We start from the raw sequence: 16274 nt of genomic DNA on the forward strand, positions 1-16274 counted from the left end.
TTATTAGTTAAGCTTTGCTAGGATCCTTTTGGGAATCGTCATGAAATGAGTCAAAACAAAGGAGAGAGAACGTCAGTAAAACAAAATGTAGCAATAACTCACGGTGGAGCTAGTGGTTTAAAGCGGGCTGTTACCATCACATTCCTTACCTCAATTTCACCAGAACCGGGTCTAGGGTCCCGTTGAGTTTAATACCATACAATGTAGGCACCGGATACTTGAGTATCTTTTCCAATGCTTTAATAAACGTAACTGTAGGAAGTAGTTGGAAAGAGGTAGAAGAAGAGTTGCAGGGAAGTTCAAATACCTTTTCTTAGTGTATTATTAGGAATTGGAATCTTGTAGATGAATGTACTTTCCTCTTAGAGTTGAATCTTTGCCCGCCTGACTAGGTTTCTCTCACTAACCTAGCAGCCAGTACGTAGCACGAACAAAAGTCTCTGCCACAGACTTGAATAGAACAAAACCCGTACGATCCTCTGCCACAGGATGTAATGGTTTATGATGGATAGCAAACACAGCACTAGAACCTTTAAGCCGACCCGGCAGTACTATGCGGTAGGATTACTTTAGGATACGTCCTCCAACCGAGTCACCAGGCCCCTCTCCAGACCAGCACTCTGCATGATCCTTCCATGATGGGTCCTCCCCTGGGATCTTCTCAGTTGTCCATCTTCTTCCCGTAGGACTACAGCCCAGGACCATTCCCCTGCCGCTGTGGTAGGCCCCAGACAGGCTTCTGGGCCCACGCACACGCTGCAGCAACGTGGTCCTCCCAGGCGGAGAGAGAGGGGGAGGGGGGGTAGAGAGAGAGAGAGGGATAGAGAGAGAGGGAGAGAGAGAGGAAGAGGAGATAGAGAGGAGAGTGTCCCTACAGCAAGCAGCTTGCTATGGGGGCACCTGAGCCAAGCCGCTGCTCTGTGTGTCCATTCAGACATGGTGTGTTGTGAACAAGGCTTATCGCCAAAACTAGTCTGCTGCTGACTGTACTCACTGTGAAGGCTTTACAATAAATATGCTTGATGTTATGGAGTTGCCGGCTGCTTCTTTTTCTTGATGACCGTTTTTCTATTGGTGTGTGGGAGGACACCTCGGCTTGTGCTGTCCTAATTGGATTTCCAGGCTGTGGGCGCTCAGTCTGTACAGGCTCAGGGTCTGTCTGTCTTTGGGGTCTTGTAGCACCTCCAGGTACGGGGCCAGTTTGTAATTTCTCTGCAATGATTGGTAAACAATTAATTTTTTTTAGAGTTTGTTAGCTCATTTCTCCATTCTCCAACATGTTTTTCTTTGGAGTCATTGATTATGTTTTTTATTTGAGATTTTGTCAGGCCGCATTGTTGAGAGTTTGGGATAGACAAGGTGTTAATGAGTTGTTGCAGGCCACACGGCTTGGACTGGTCTTTACTGTTTAGTAAGGCTTTATGGTGGTATGAGTTGGGACTGCTGTTTTGTAGGTGGTCCCAGTATGATAGCGCTGTACTGCAAGAAGTAAGGGAAATCTGCCCAATTCAGACCGGCAAGCACTGTTGGAGATACTCCGATAGACTTGGAGGAGGTGCTTGCAGAATTCCAGATGGAATATTTCTGTTGTGCTGGGGTCCCATTTGAATTGGTCTGGGTAGGTGAATGGACCCCAAACTTCACTGCCATAAAGAAGAATTGGGGTGATGATGCTATCAAAAATTCTGAGCCAGACTCTCACTGGTGGTTTTAGGTGGTACAGCTGTCTCCTGGTGGCATAGAAGGCTCTGCATATCTTGTCTTTTAGTGCCTCTATGGCTGGCTTGAACTCTCTCTCATTCCCTTTTTCATTCTCTCTTTCCTTTCTCTCATTCTCTCTTTCATTCCTCTCTCTCTCATTCTCTTTCTTTCTCTCTCTCAGTCTCCCTGTCCTCTCCCTCATTCCTGCTCTATTTCTTTCTTTCTCTTTTTATTCTCCCTCTATCATTCTTTTTCTTTCTCGTTCTCGCTTTCTTCTTTCTCATTCTCTTCTCTCTCTCTCTTCCTCCCTCCCTCCCTCCCTCATTCTCTCTCTCTCTCTCTCATTCTCTCTTTCATCTCTCCTTCTCTCTATTTCCTCTCTCTCTCTCTCTCTCTCTCTCTCTCTCTCTCTCTCTCATTCCTTCTCTCCCTCTTTCCTTATTTCTTTCTCATTCTCCCTCTATCATTTTTTTCTTTCACATTCTCTCTTTCTCTCCTCTCCCTCTCTATTTCCTCTCTATTTCCTCTCTCTTTCCTCTCTCTCCTCTCTCTCTCGTTCTCTCTTTCTTCTATCTCCTCTCTCTCTCTCTTTCCTATCTTTCTCATTCTCTCTTCTCTCTCTATTTTGCATTCATTGAAATGTTTGGCTGAGTGCACATTGAAGAATCTCTCTATTACACAATATAAACATTCATATGATACAGACAGTCAGTGTACTAACAATGGTCACAGCACTTTCCAGGCAAGTCTGTAGTATCCGTGATGTGTAAGGTAATACGGTTGTATTGGTAACACCGGCCACATGAACACATCCTTACCTGTCTATACAGAGAATACAGAGCCTGTGGAGGGGATTTCATGGCTGCCCTATACTAAGCAGGGACTAGGCTGACCGAGCAAACTCTCTCAGTGTCTGCTGAACAGCTCCACCTCCCTCCAATTCTAGATGTGACATCACAGGTCAGGTCCGGAGGGGGCGAATAATACAGGACGGCCCCATCCTCGCCCACTCATATAGCATAATCAGCAAGGAGGAGGCAGGCTCCTTCTAGGCAATGGGTGCTCAACTTGTGTCCCTCCAGCTGTTGTGAAACTACAAGTCCCATCATACCTCTGCTTTTGGGAGTCATGCTTGTACTTGTCAGCCTTGCAATGCCTCATGGGACTTGTAGTTCCGCAACAGCTGGGGAGCCATGGGTTGAGCACCCCTGTGGATGTTCCTTCAGTTCTCCACCAGAGACCTAGAGCAAATTAATAACTACTGGGGGAGATTAATCCCGATCTATGTCTGTCTACATGAATACAGCAGCAATGTAGCAAATAGTAGGCACCAAGACCCCGAGTAGATTTTTGAATAGATGGCTTCTGCTGGGGAGAAGCTACAGTATGTTCCAGACTGGTTAGACAATGGCTCCCCACCATTGTTGATCTTGTCTTCATGTCTCTGACATCAAGACAGATGCCACATCATGATCATTCTTAGGGGCCCCTGGAACTGTATTTTGCTGCAACATTCATCTGGAGGCATCTCTGTTAATATGTCAATTTTACCTGCACAAAAAAAAAAATCCCGCCGCCCACTGATCATGACTGGCCTCGTCCAGAGAAATATACCAAATGACAGCTGCTTCTCCCCAGCTGGTGAGCAAATATGGGGGCAGGTTCACCCTATGGCGTCATGCATGGGGGTCTCAGAGAGACAGCTATGGTCACTCAGTGATATCACCGTGTGACCCCATCCCATGTGTGAATCGGTGGACAGAGGTCATCCTGATTGACACTGGATTTACATCGGGGGACATGTTTACTTATTTTTAATAAAGGACTTGTCAAAAATTGTCTTAGTGTTTTTGTTTACTTTTTACATATTTTTGGTGAATGAGCAGGGGTACTATCTACCCCATACTCATTCACATTGGGGGGATCAGGATCTGGGGGCCCCCAAACACCATACCAGACACGTGGGCCCTGTCAAAAACTGTGTGTGCATTTTAATTAACTTTTTGACGCTTTGTTGGTGAATGAGTACAATATACCCCTACTCATTCACATGGGGGGGCTGGATACTGGGGGCCCCCTTATTAAAGGGGGCTTCCAGATTCTGATAAGCTACCCCTCTCAGCCTCACAACCACCGAATCCAGGGTTGTGGGGAAGAAGCCCTTGTCCTTATCAATATGGAGGCAAGGTGCTGTGCCCCCCTTCCCGTGTTATTATTATTATTATTATACAGGATTTATATAGCGGCAACAGTTTATGCAGCGCTTTGCAATATAAAAGGGAGACAATACAGTTATAATACAATAAAATACAAGAGGATTAAGAGGCTCAGAAGAGCTTACAATCTAATATGGCACGTGGCCCTCAATGCTCATCCCCTCCCTTTCCTGGCCTGCCGGGGGCTTTATGATCGAATAAGGGTCTGATATGGATTGGGGGGGGGATGTTGCTCTATGCCTGCTGCCATTTTTTTGCATTTGGACGTCTTTCTTCTTAGGCCGCTTGGTGGCCATTGATAATGCAAGTCCCATGGATTCGTACTGTAGCTGCGTTATTACTAAAGATAAAATTATTATACAGATACCATAAAACAAGACACAGTCACTTCCATTAATGTAAGTGAATATTTCTTTTTAATGCTATACAAATATAGATTGCAATTATTAAAGAGATCGCTTTTAGTATTACAACATTCATCCGATTAAAGAAAAGCAGTGAAAATATGCTTTGGCGTCAATGACATGAAGATTGTCCATGAGATTTGGAGGGGTTTCATCAATCACGGATGTGGTTGGAATCCAACACTCCTCATGCAAGCAAATAAAGCCCAGCCCAGCGGGTCCATTATATTTTAAATTCAGTCCATCATCACCCATCGACTCCAAGTTCTGCTACCTCTGAAGAAGAAAAACAGTGATAAGAACAGAAGAAGGTGAAGCTCAAGAATGGAAAATGGAAAAAGGTGACAATGATATAGTAAAAGTTATTTCTCTTGTAGTGATGGTGTTTTGGAAGCCATTTTTTGGTATTCTATAAACTACCCCATATTGGAGAGCCGTTGCTCTGGGCACCATGTGTCAGTCCCACCATTGGTCTGGTGGAGAACTTGGATTTGGTGCCAATAATTGAGTAATGCTACATTTAGTGGCACCACTAGTATTGGCAATGAGACTGGACCTTTGGCATTTAAATCAGGGTCAGGGTTTAGGGGGTAGGATTAGGGATTAGGTTAAGGTTAGGAGTTAAGGTTAGGATTGGTGTGGGTGGTTAGGAATTAGGATATATTTAGATTCAGGGGTTACAGGGTAAGGTAAGATTATGGTTAGGAATAAGATTATTAATTATTATTATTAACCGCTTCCCGACCGCCGCTCGCCTATGTACGTCGGCAGAATGGCATGGGTGCGCAAAAGGGCATACCCGTACGTCCCTTCGTAATCCCGGGCTAGCTGGCGTGTGCTCCGCCAGCGCGCAACGTGGGGGGCGTGCCCGCGGACTTGATGTCCGCCGGTGGCCCGCGATTGCGACGAGGAGAGGCAGAACGGTGCAATGCCTATGTAAACAAGGCATTTCCCTGTTCTGCCTAGTGACATGACAGGGATCTAATGCTCCCTGTCATGTCCTAGGTAGCCCACCCCCCCCTACAGGGAACACATTTAACCCCTTGATCTCCCCCTAGTGTTTAGCCCCTTCCCTGCCAGTGACATTTACACAGTAATCAGTGGCTATATTTAGCTCTGATCGCTTTATGAATGTCAATGGTCCCAAAATAGTGTCAAAAGTGCCCGATCTGTCTGCCGCAATATCGCAGTCCCGCTAAAAATCTCAGATCACCGCCATTGCTAATAAAAAAAAAATTATAATAAAAATGCCATAAATCTATCCCCTATTTTGTAGGGGCCATAACTTTAACTGACACTTTTTGGGGACCAGTGACACTAATATAATGATCAGTGCTAATAATATGCACTTTCACTGTACTAATGACACTGGCAGGGAAAGGGTTAACATCAGGGGCAATCAAAGGGTTAACTAGTGGGCCTAGCCAGTGTTCTTGTACAGTGTGGGATGTCCTTTTACTAGGGGAAGAGAAGGATCCATGTCCCTGCTTTGCAGGAACGCAGGATCAATGCCTTCCCTACTGACAGAATGGTGATCTGCATTATTTACATAAGCAGATCGCCGTCCTGCCTGTGTACTGAACAATCGGCGGGTGCCGATGGACATTGAGTCCACGATAACTGCCGATAGGCTCCTGATGTGTGTGATCACAGCAGAAGCGAGCTGCCGGTAGCGTGCGTGCAAGCACGTATATATACGTGTTCGGCGCACACGTGCCGCCCTGTACCAATTAAACTGCTATGGGGCGGACCTGAAGTGGTTAAATAGATGAATTTAGATCAATGTATGGCCAGCTTTAGACAAGACAAAATATGATCAACAAATTGAGACAAACCCAAGTCTAGAGGTTGTGTCACCGCAAGTAGGCACTTCGAGGAGGTGGGTCCCGAGTACGCCTGGTCTTCGCTGGACCTGCCAATGAGAAAGATGGAATTATATCATTCTGATGCATCCTGACTTTATATCAGTCTGTTATGTTAATTTACAGTTAATAATTCTCCATGAACAAATATCACTTAGGTGTGGAATGTCTAAAGCTGAACCCTGGGCTACAGTGGCGGCTGGTGCTAAAGTTTTTGGGTGGGGGGGTAGCAAACAAACCCCCCCCCAAGTCCGCACTCATCCCTCCACAATTGCAGCGCTGCAGCTTCCTCGGCTTCTCCTCCCGGCCAACCCGATCCGCCTCCAGTCCTGATTGGCCAGGAGGAGAAACTGGAAGAGAATAGCGAATATTGATTCACTGGTGTCACAAGTGGGTGTCACAAGTGCTCTGCGCCCCAAGCCCAACCCTTTTTGAGCCAATTAGAGCCTCAGGCTTTAATCATGTGGCTTAAAAAAAAAAAAACTAACAGAAACCTATGAGTCCGGCGCCCCGCATGCATCCCCGCATGCAAACTAGGGATGCAGCACCCCAGCACCCCTTATGGACTGGCCCCCCCTCCTGTGGGGCTAAAAACTCTCATTTTAAATATATTCCGCAATAGCCAGAGAGGATATAAATCTACTTTGTGCACACCAAATGCATGTAAAAACCCAGATATTACCTTGTCACTGTGCTGTACACAGCCTGTGCAGATAGCAGAGCTGTGGAAGGGGCCCGGCAGGCTCCTCCCTCTACAGACTGCCTACAGAAAACTACAGGAGGGGGCGGAGACAAGACCCGTCACTGTGCACAAGGAGAGAGAGCAGCAGTGAGCGGTCTTTAGTACAGGAAGTCTCACACCGGATTCTGGAAGAAATACACAAAGCGCACCAAGATTCAAGAAGAAGACGCATGATGAATGGATTTAAACAAAATGTGTTTATACTGAGTTCAGCTTTAACCATTTGTCTACCAGGCAATTTAGCTTTTTTTTTTTCCATTTTATGCACACATGTTAAAATCTGCATTTTTTTGCTAGAAATTACTACCCCCCCCCCCCCCCCCAAAAAAAAGTATATATTTTCTCAAAGCAGACCCTGGAGAATAAAATGATGATTGTTTCTTTTTTTTTGGGGGGGGGGGGGGGGGGTTGCACGTTATTTGTTCAGTTATTTATTAAAAGCATAGTTTCAGGAAAAAATATCCGCTAAAATGTATTTTAGTTCAAACACATTATTATACCCACTTTTTTTTTTTTTTTTAGTTAAATATAAAAGATTAGGTTGTGTCAAGTAAATAGATACCAAACGTGTTAATTCTTAAATTTGCACACGCATGTGGAATTGCAAAAAAAAATTTTGGTACCCCAAATTCTCCGTAGGAGATGCTTTAAAAGCCTTTTACAGGTTATCAGACCAGGTTAGATTAAACTTTGAATTATGGGCCAAGAATTATTGCTCTCACCCCAACATTCACTATGATACCTCACATGGGTGGCGTGATTAATGTTTACATACATGCCCTGTGCTGCGCTTTTGGAGTGCGTGCAGAGGGATGGGTGGGGGTTGCTTGAATTTTTTTACAATTATATTTATTTATTTTATAAAATTCTCTTTCTTTTTACCATTTTTTATAATGACAGCTGTGACCCTAGTAGGGACCTAATAGACCTCCCATCCGGGGTCATCAATCGCGGGAGGGAGCTCCTCCTGCTTACTCTGGGGAAGTAGCTTCCCATGGTCCCGGAGAGCCCAGGAACCACCACGGGCGGCTGTGAGCTTAATGTAACCACTTATCTACTATGACACTTATGAACTTACCTTGAAAGCCTTATTTTATCTCAGAGAAGGAGCATTTCACAAAAAAAAAAATATTCCTGGTGGTTGGCTGTTGCAATCACACCTTTTCTATATCAAAGCTCAGTGTTGATTTATGAGCTATATTCACAAAGATTGCCGCTCAGGCTTCACACCTTAAACAGCTTCAAGGCCAGGGATAGCAGTGAGTTTCACTTTGGATTTCAATCGTTTCAGCCTTTGGTCATGCTTTTTCCCTAGAGAGAGCAAACTGAATGTATGCAAGAAACCTCTAGTTCTGAAATAAAAACTGAATAAAAAATATTACTGGCTTCATCCTGATGTAGTGTAACATATAACATCTCTATGTTGTCTGTTTTTGTATATTGTATGAAAAAGTAATAATAAAGAATGATCTGATTAAAAAAAAAAAAAAAATATATATATATATATATATATATATATATATATATATATATATATATATATATATATATAAAACATCTCTGGGGGTAATATTATTATTATTATTATACAGGATTTATATAGCACCGACAGTTTACGAAGCACTTTACAACTTGAGGATCAATATCATGTGTGAAACTTTTAGTTCCACTCATCCTGTAGGTATACACTTGCCTGTAGAGTTTGCTCTAGTGCTGACTTATTTTTTGGATTTTTTAATTATTTTCATCTAATTTCATGATTATGGTTTATTGTAGGGTTACCATTTGTCCCTGTTTTGAGAAGTCTGTCCCCAACAGTGTAGTCCTCCTTCTTAACTTCTTATTTAGTACAGTGGGTATAGAAAAGAACCCCCCCCCCAGCACATATTGTTACTTTGCAGCCCAAAATGAAGACAGACACAGTTTTTGTTTTATCCTGCTGTATTTACTCAGTGCAACGTACAACATCCAAGTGAAAGATAGAACACCAACTTTTCAGAAAAAAACAAATAAAAAAAATAAAAAAACAGAATCACTAATTTGGAAAAAGGACTCCCCACCTTGTATCAGTATTTTGTTGGACCACCTTTTGCTTTAATTAGTGGTGGCACAGTGGTGTAGTGGGTAGCACTCTCACCTAGCAGTAAAAAGGGTCACTGGTTACATAGTTACATAGTAGGTGAGGTTGAAAAAAGTCACAAGTCCATCAAGTCCAACCTATGTGTGTGATTATGTGTCAGTATTACATTGTATATCCCTGTATATTGCGGTCATTCAGGTGATTATCTAATAGTTTCTTGAAGCTATCAATGCTCCCCGCTGAGACCACCGCCTGTGGAAGGGAATTCCACATCCTTGCCGCTCTTACAGTAAAGAACCCTCTACGTAGTTTAAGGTTAAACCTCTTTTCTTCTAATTGTAATGAGTGGCCCCGAGTCTTATTAAACTCTCTTCTGCGAAAAGTTTTCTCCCTATTGTGGGGTCACCATTACAGTATTTGTAAATTGAAATCATATCCCCTCTCAAGCGTCTCTTCTCCAGAGAGAATAAGTTCAGTGCTCGCAACCTTTCCTCATAACTAAGATTCTCCAGACCCTTTATTAGCTTTGTTGCCCTTCTTTGTACTCGCTCCATTTCCAGTACGTCCCTCCTGAGGACTGGTGCCCAGAACTGGACAGCATACTCCAGGTGCGGCCGGACCAGAGTCTTGTAGAGCGGGAGAATTATCGTTTTATCTCTGGAGTTGATCCCCCTTTTAATGCATGCCAATATTCTGTTTGCTTTATTAGCAGCAGCTTGGCATTGCATACCATTGCTGAGCCTATCATCCACTAGGACCCCCAAGTCCTTTTCCATCCTAGATTCCCCCAGAGGTTCTCCCCCAGTGTATAGATTGCATTCATATTTTTGCCACCCAAATGCATTATTTTACATTTTTCTACATTCAACCTCATTTGCCATGTAGTCGCCCACCCCATTAATTTGTTCAGGTCTTTTTGCAAGGTTTCCACGTCCTGCGGAGAAGTTATTGCCCTGCTTAGCTTAGTATCGTCTGCAAATACAGAGATTGAACTGTTTATCCCATCCTCCAGGTCGTTTATAAACAAATTAAATAGGATTGGTCCCAGCACAGAACCCTGGGGAACCCCACTACCCACCCCTGACCATTCTGAGTACTCCCCATTTATCACCACTCTCTGAACTCGCCCTTGTAGCCAGTTCAAATCCCAACCATGGCACTACCTGCCTGGAGTTTGCATTGTTCTCTCCGTGTCTGCGTGGGTTTCCTCTGGGTACTCCGGTTTCCTCCCACACTCCAAAGACATGCTGGTAGGCAGGGGCGGACTGACAACTCATGGGGCCCCCCAGGGAATCAGAGATTATGGGGCAACACAGAATACACAAACACACACACAGTATACAATCACACAGTATACACAGAGATGTTGCTATTGGGTCAGAAGGTACTGGAGAGGTGGGGCAGCTATAATCTCAGGCTTTTTAGACCAGGAGGATGTAGGTAAGGGCCATTTCAGAGACAGATGTAAAAAAAAACACAGATTTTTACATACTGTTCCTGGTTTTACTGAGGCTGGCAACCCTGATGGGGCCCCCTAGTGGCCCGGGGCCCTCGGGCAGTGCCCGAGTGGCTGAATGGTCAGTCCGCCCCTGCTGGTAGGTTAATTGGCTTCTGTCCAAAAATTGGCCCCAGTATATGAATGGAGTCGGGGACCTTGGATTGTGGGCTCCTTGAGGGTAGGGACCGATGTGAGTGTGTGATGTATGTGTGGAGCGCTGCATAAATTGACAGTACTATATGGGGACCTTAAATAAATAATAATAGATGAGCATCTTATTGAGACACAATGGATAGGGATAGGGACAATTGTAGACACTCACTCAGGTTGGACTGGTGTCTTTACTCAACCTTACTAACTATGTAACTATGTAATTTATAGACTTTAGTCTGTTGGGATTTGTCTCTACTCTCTACTAAAATCTGCTGCCCTCTGCCAGAAGGTTGTCAATGGGAAGAAGTTTTACCTTCCAACATGACAATGACACAGCAAAAATGAGCACACAGAGGGTGAAGGAGAAAAAGGTGAATGTCCTTGCATGGCCTGGTCAGAGCCCAGACTTAAACCCCATTGAAAATCTGTGGAACGACTAGAAAACTGCCGTCCACAAACGGTCACCATCAAATGTAACTGAACTTGAGCAGTTCTGCAAAGAAGAGCGGGCAAAGTCTAGATGTACAAAGTTAGTAGAGACAAATCGCAACAGACTAAAGGTTGAAATTGAAGCAAAATGTGGTTAAACAAAATACTGACGCAAGGGGGTGATCCTTTTTCCAACTCAGTGGTTTTATTTATTTTTTCCTGACCTATTGGTGTTATATCGTTCACTTGGATGTTATAAGTTGCAATAGTAAATACAGCTGGATAAAACAAACACAGTGTCTGTCTTCATTTCAGGTTGAAAAGCAACACAATGTTATTATTTTAAGGGGGGGGGTATTCCTTTCTATACCCACTATATGTTAGGTGCTAATTAATGAATTATTAATTAATGAAATTAAATGAATTATTAATGCATTTTGAATATATTTTATTTATATTTTATTTATATTTCTAATTATATATTATATAAATAAATACGTACATAGCTACTGTGTTATATATCTAACCTCTCTCTATAACATTTTATTATAAATTTACATTATTATATTATATTTAAATATATTATATTAATTTTATAAATATTTATATGTTGAATAAATTGGACCCTGTCTACTAGATTGCTCGTAATCCTGTTTTCTATACTCTGATCAATTAGCACCCCCAACAATGAAATATTGCTCTTTTAAAATATACCATTGAAAGTGTTTTGTTATATGCGTTTGAGAAATGAAAAAAACATATCATATATAATAAATGAAACAATACAGACAGATCCTAATGGTGTGCCTTTTGTAAAACAAGTAAAGCTATTTTATCACAAATATTATATTGTTTTACTTGTCGGGTGCTCTTCTTAGCTAAATAATCAATTACACATTAGCTTTGCTACCTAGGACAGCCTGTCATTCATCCTTACTCCAAAAATATCACATTGTTGTAGGCTAAACCACGTTTTAGAATAATCTGTCATTATTCTTTATCAGATGCTGTGAGGAAATCCGTGTTGTCCATTTATTTTCATTTTTAAGCTATTTCTTGAAAAGGAGGCCAAGAAATTCTGTTTAATTTCTAGTGAAATTCTGGGGCCGTTATGACCAATACTTTTTTAGCCAGAGTTGTTTTAAGAGTTTAATACAAGGGTATTCTAGCTTAGCATTTCTCAACCTTTTTTTCCCAATCGTGTCACCCTTATAAAGTAATCAAAATCTCAAGGCACACTGGTCTAAAATCTAAAAACAGAAATGTAACCCTTTAATGAGAAACCTGAGCCGGGGGGACAATGCACAAAACCACCTTTGATGAAAGTAACGTCACATCAGAAGCCATCCTTCACGTCAGAGGTCCCCCCATCACATCAGAAGTCCTTTTCACTTCAGAGGTACATAATCATATCAGAGGTCCCCCCATCACATCAGAAGTCCTTTTCACTTCAGAGGTACATAATCATATCAGAGGTCCCCCCATCACATCACAAGCCCCCTTCACTTCAGAGGTACCCAATCATATCAGAGGTCCCCCCATTACATCACAAGCCCCCTTCACTTCAGAGGTACCCAATCATATCATGTACCCAATCATATCATGTACCCATTACATCACAAGCCCCCTTCACTTCAGAGGTACCCAATCATATCAGAGGTCCCCCCCATCACATCACAAGCCCCCTTCACTTTAGAGGTACCCAGTCACATCAGAGGTGCCCCATTACATCACAAGCCCCCTTCACTTAGAGGTACCCAATCATATCAGAGGTCCCCCTATCACATGCCCCCTTCACTTACGAGGTACCCAATCATATCAGAGGTCCCCCCATCACATCACAAGCCCCCTTCACTTAAGAGGTACCCAATCATATCAGAGATCCCCATCACATCACATGCCCCCTTCACTAAAGAGGTACCCAATCATATCAGAGGTCCCCCCCATCACATCACAAGCCCCCTTCACTTTAGAGGTACCCAATCACATCAGAGGTGCCCCATCACATCACAAGCCCCGTTCACTTAGAGGTACCCAATCATATCAGAGGTCCCCCTATCACATCACAAGCCCCCTTCACTTAAGAGGTACCCAATCATATCAGAGGTCCCCCCATCACATCACAAGCCCCCTTCACTTCAGAGGTACCCAATCATATCAGAGGTCCCCCCATCACATCACAAGCCCCCTTCACTTAAGAGGTACCCAATCATATCAGAGATCCCCATCACATCACATGCCCCCTTCACTAAAGAGGTACCCAATCATATCAGAGGTCCCCCGATCACATCACAAGCCCCCTTCACTTTAGAGGTACCCAATCACATCAGAGGTCCCCCATCACATCACAAGCCCCCTTCACTTCAGGAGGTACCCAATCATATCAGAGGTCCCCCCATCACATCACAAGCCCCCTTCACTTTAGAGGTACCCAATCACATCAGAGGTCCCCCATCACATCACAAGCCCCCTTCACTTCAGAGGTACCCAATCACATCAGAGGTCCCCATCACATCACAAGCCCCCTTCACTTAAGAGGTACCCAAATACATCAGAGGTCCCCCATCACATCACATGCTCCCTTCACTTTAGAGGTACCCAATCATATCAGAGGTCCCCCCATCACATCACAAGCCCCCTTCACTTCAGAGGTACCCAATCATATCAGAGGTTCCCCCCATCACATCACATTCCCCCTTCACTTCAGAGGTACCCAATCATATCAGAGGTTCCCCCCATCACATCACATTCCCCCTTCACTTCAGAGGTACCCAATCATATCAGAGGTCTCCCCATCACATCACATGCCCCCTTCACTTCAGAGGTACCCAGTCATATCAGAGGTCCCCCCTATCACATCAAAAGCCACTTTTACTTCAGAGGTACCCAATAATATCAGAACCCCCATCACTTCAGAGGTACCCCATTATATCAGTAGTCCCCATCACTTCAGAGGTACCCCATCACATCAGAGGTCCCCCATCACTTCACAAGCCCCCTAAACTTCAGAGGTACCCCATCATAGCAATAGCCCCCATCACTTTAGTGGTCCCCCCATCACATCAGAGGTCCCCCGATCACATCAGAGCCCCCCCATCACACCAGAGTCCCCCCCATATATCAGAATCCCCTCTACACATCAGCCCCCCCCACATCAAAGTTCCCCATGTACATCAGAGTTCCTGTTTTACATCAGACGTCCACCCATAACGTCAAAGCCCCCTGTTTATACATCAGAGTCTCTCCTATATATAAGAGAGGATTTCCACCTTCTCCTGAATGCTGAGGGAGGCCATGCATTCTGCTTGCCCTAGATCAGAGGCATGCGTTACCATGGTTCGGGTGAGCTGGCCATCATCGCAACGAATGATGCTGTGCATCCTGGCCCTAGAGTGTCATTGATTATTGAAGTGCTGGAGGCCAGTCAGCTTGATGGCAACTCATGATGCTGATCCAGGGCTAACTGGGTTCAGTATTCGTGGCACTCCATGGGAACCCAGACAGCACCCCGGGGTGTCACATGACTCTGATTGAGAAGCACTGTTCTAGAGCGAAGAAATGGATTAGATAAGCAATAAAATGTTTCTGAAATTACAGAACAAGTCCAGCTCCAGCTGAAAGTAACAATTACTAGCTATACCTATTTATTTATGAAGTAACAATCTTTATGTCTCATTTTTGTTAATCGAGACTGACTTTGTTCGCATACACTCCAATCATTAGCTTGAACCCTTGAATATAATGAGAGCAAATTAATGATTAACATAGCTCTAAGAATACTAGGTTTGCAGGTTATTACCGTTTAGGGCTTGAGAACTTCTCTTTCTTTCTTGTCTCCTAAAATTACTCTTCATTTTACGGATAATATCCTTAGCCTCTTTTTCCTCCAGCCATTTATACTCATCGATCAAAGGTGAGTCAGCTATAGCGCAGGCCGTCAGGCTGTTTAGAAGTTGCTCTTTTTTGATCTCCAGGCCACGGTGATTAGGAAGATGGAATGCAAACACCAGATGGTTCCACACACTTAGCACCTTATACTCTTCATTTCTGAGATGAAAACAATAGCCTTGCTCTTTAAAAAAATTGCAGGGTAGGTGGCATGTCCTTGGACCAGGATCCTCAGCAATCTTCACATTGAGATAAATAGAGGTGGATTCTGGTCTCCAATACACTGTTTCATCCCTCAGGTAGACAAAACCATGTCTGACAGTGTGAACATTTGAGAGGTTCCTGAACTGGTGACTCTGGTCAGGGCTGTGCACTAATATATAATGCGTAATCTCCTGCTTGTAAATGTCAGTACCCAAAATTCTCAGCTGTGGCTTTTCACCCCCACAGTGCTGAGTCTGGTACAGAGACAGAAGATCATATAAGTGGAAGGAGAACTTGAAGTTACCATACCGTGAAGATTTATCAAAAGCTGGAGAGTTGGCAAATTGAGCTTTAATTTTTTTCCCATATCTTTTAGCCATCCAAGATGGGAGCACTTCCTTGGCTTCCTTAAATGACTCTTTGCGTGCCTCCCTAATGTCTTCTGGTGCGATTTCTGCACTCCAGAATAAGAGGTCTCTAAATTCAGGACGAATGGCTCGCATTGTTATCTTGAAACGCTCCTCGTCATAAATTCCATCCATAGAGGACTCGCCAGTGACATGCTGTAGACGACAGACTGGAAACTCTTGTTGAATGTGCTCAAAACTATGTGGTTTCATATTTTTCAGGGTTTCTAACATTTTCTTCCCGCTTTCATTAAGTTCCGTGCTTTTTTTGGTCAAGGTTTTATAAACCTTTGTGATAGATAAATGTCTCCCCTCTACAAAGTGGACTGGACTTTTTTTTGAGCTGTAAGAGTTCTGAAGCTTTATGTTCCTGAAGTCTCGTGAAGCTGATAGCACTGCCATAGTTACTACTTATCTGCTGCAAACGTCTTCTCTCTTCTGTCTAAGTGGGCGTTTGAGTTATGCGTGTTGTGAAAGATTTTATACAGGTGTACTGACCACACCTAGAACCAGATCATAATGCAGAAACGCAAGTGAATGTAAGACCAGGCCCTAGCTGCAGGCCATAGTTTAGAGACATCTGCTCTAGATCATATTATAGGGACTGAGTGGGTGTTTAAGCATATTTATCAGAAATTAGAAGTTGGAGTTATGTGTATTGAGAAAGATTTTATACAGATGTACTAACCA

General features: G+C 43.6%; 1 protein-coding gene across 1 annotated transcript; it reads right to left on the minus strand.

Annotated features, from left to right (window-relative positions):
* Positions 1 to 4321: 4321 nt before the first annotated feature.
* LOC141130279 (uncharacterized) lies at positions 4322 to 16034 on the minus strand. Its single transcript, XM_073618122.1, has 3 exons — positions 14885 to 16034; positions 6157 to 6233; positions 4322 to 4597 (listed from the first exon to the last, which is right to left on the minus strand). Exons 1-2 carry the CDS (start codon positions 15984 to 15986, stop codon positions 6175 to 6177), a joined length of 1161 nt encoding a protein of 386 aa, XP_073474223.1. The 5' UTR covers positions 15987 to 16034; the 3' UTR covers positions 4322 to 4597; positions 6157 to 6174.
* Positions 16035 to 16274: the final 240 nt, after the last annotated feature.

This window comes from Aquarana catesbeiana, linkage group LG01 (genome assembly GCF_042186555.1).
Source record: "Aquarana catesbeiana isolate 2022-GZ linkage group LG01, ASM4218655v1, whole genome shotgun sequence".
Lineage (NCBI taxonomy): Eukaryota > Metazoa > Chordata > Amphibia > Anura > Ranidae > Aquarana > Aquarana catesbeiana.

Coding starts and splice junctions, on each gene's coding strand:
- LOC141130279 (XM_073618122.1), bottom strand. CDS start 15,986: ATGGCAGTGCTATCAGCTTCACGAGACTTCAGGAACATAAAGCTTCAG. Junction 6,234..14,884: donor AAGTTCTCAAGCCCTAAACG/GTAATAACCTGC, acceptor TCTCATTGGCAG/GTCCAGCGAAGACCAGGCGT.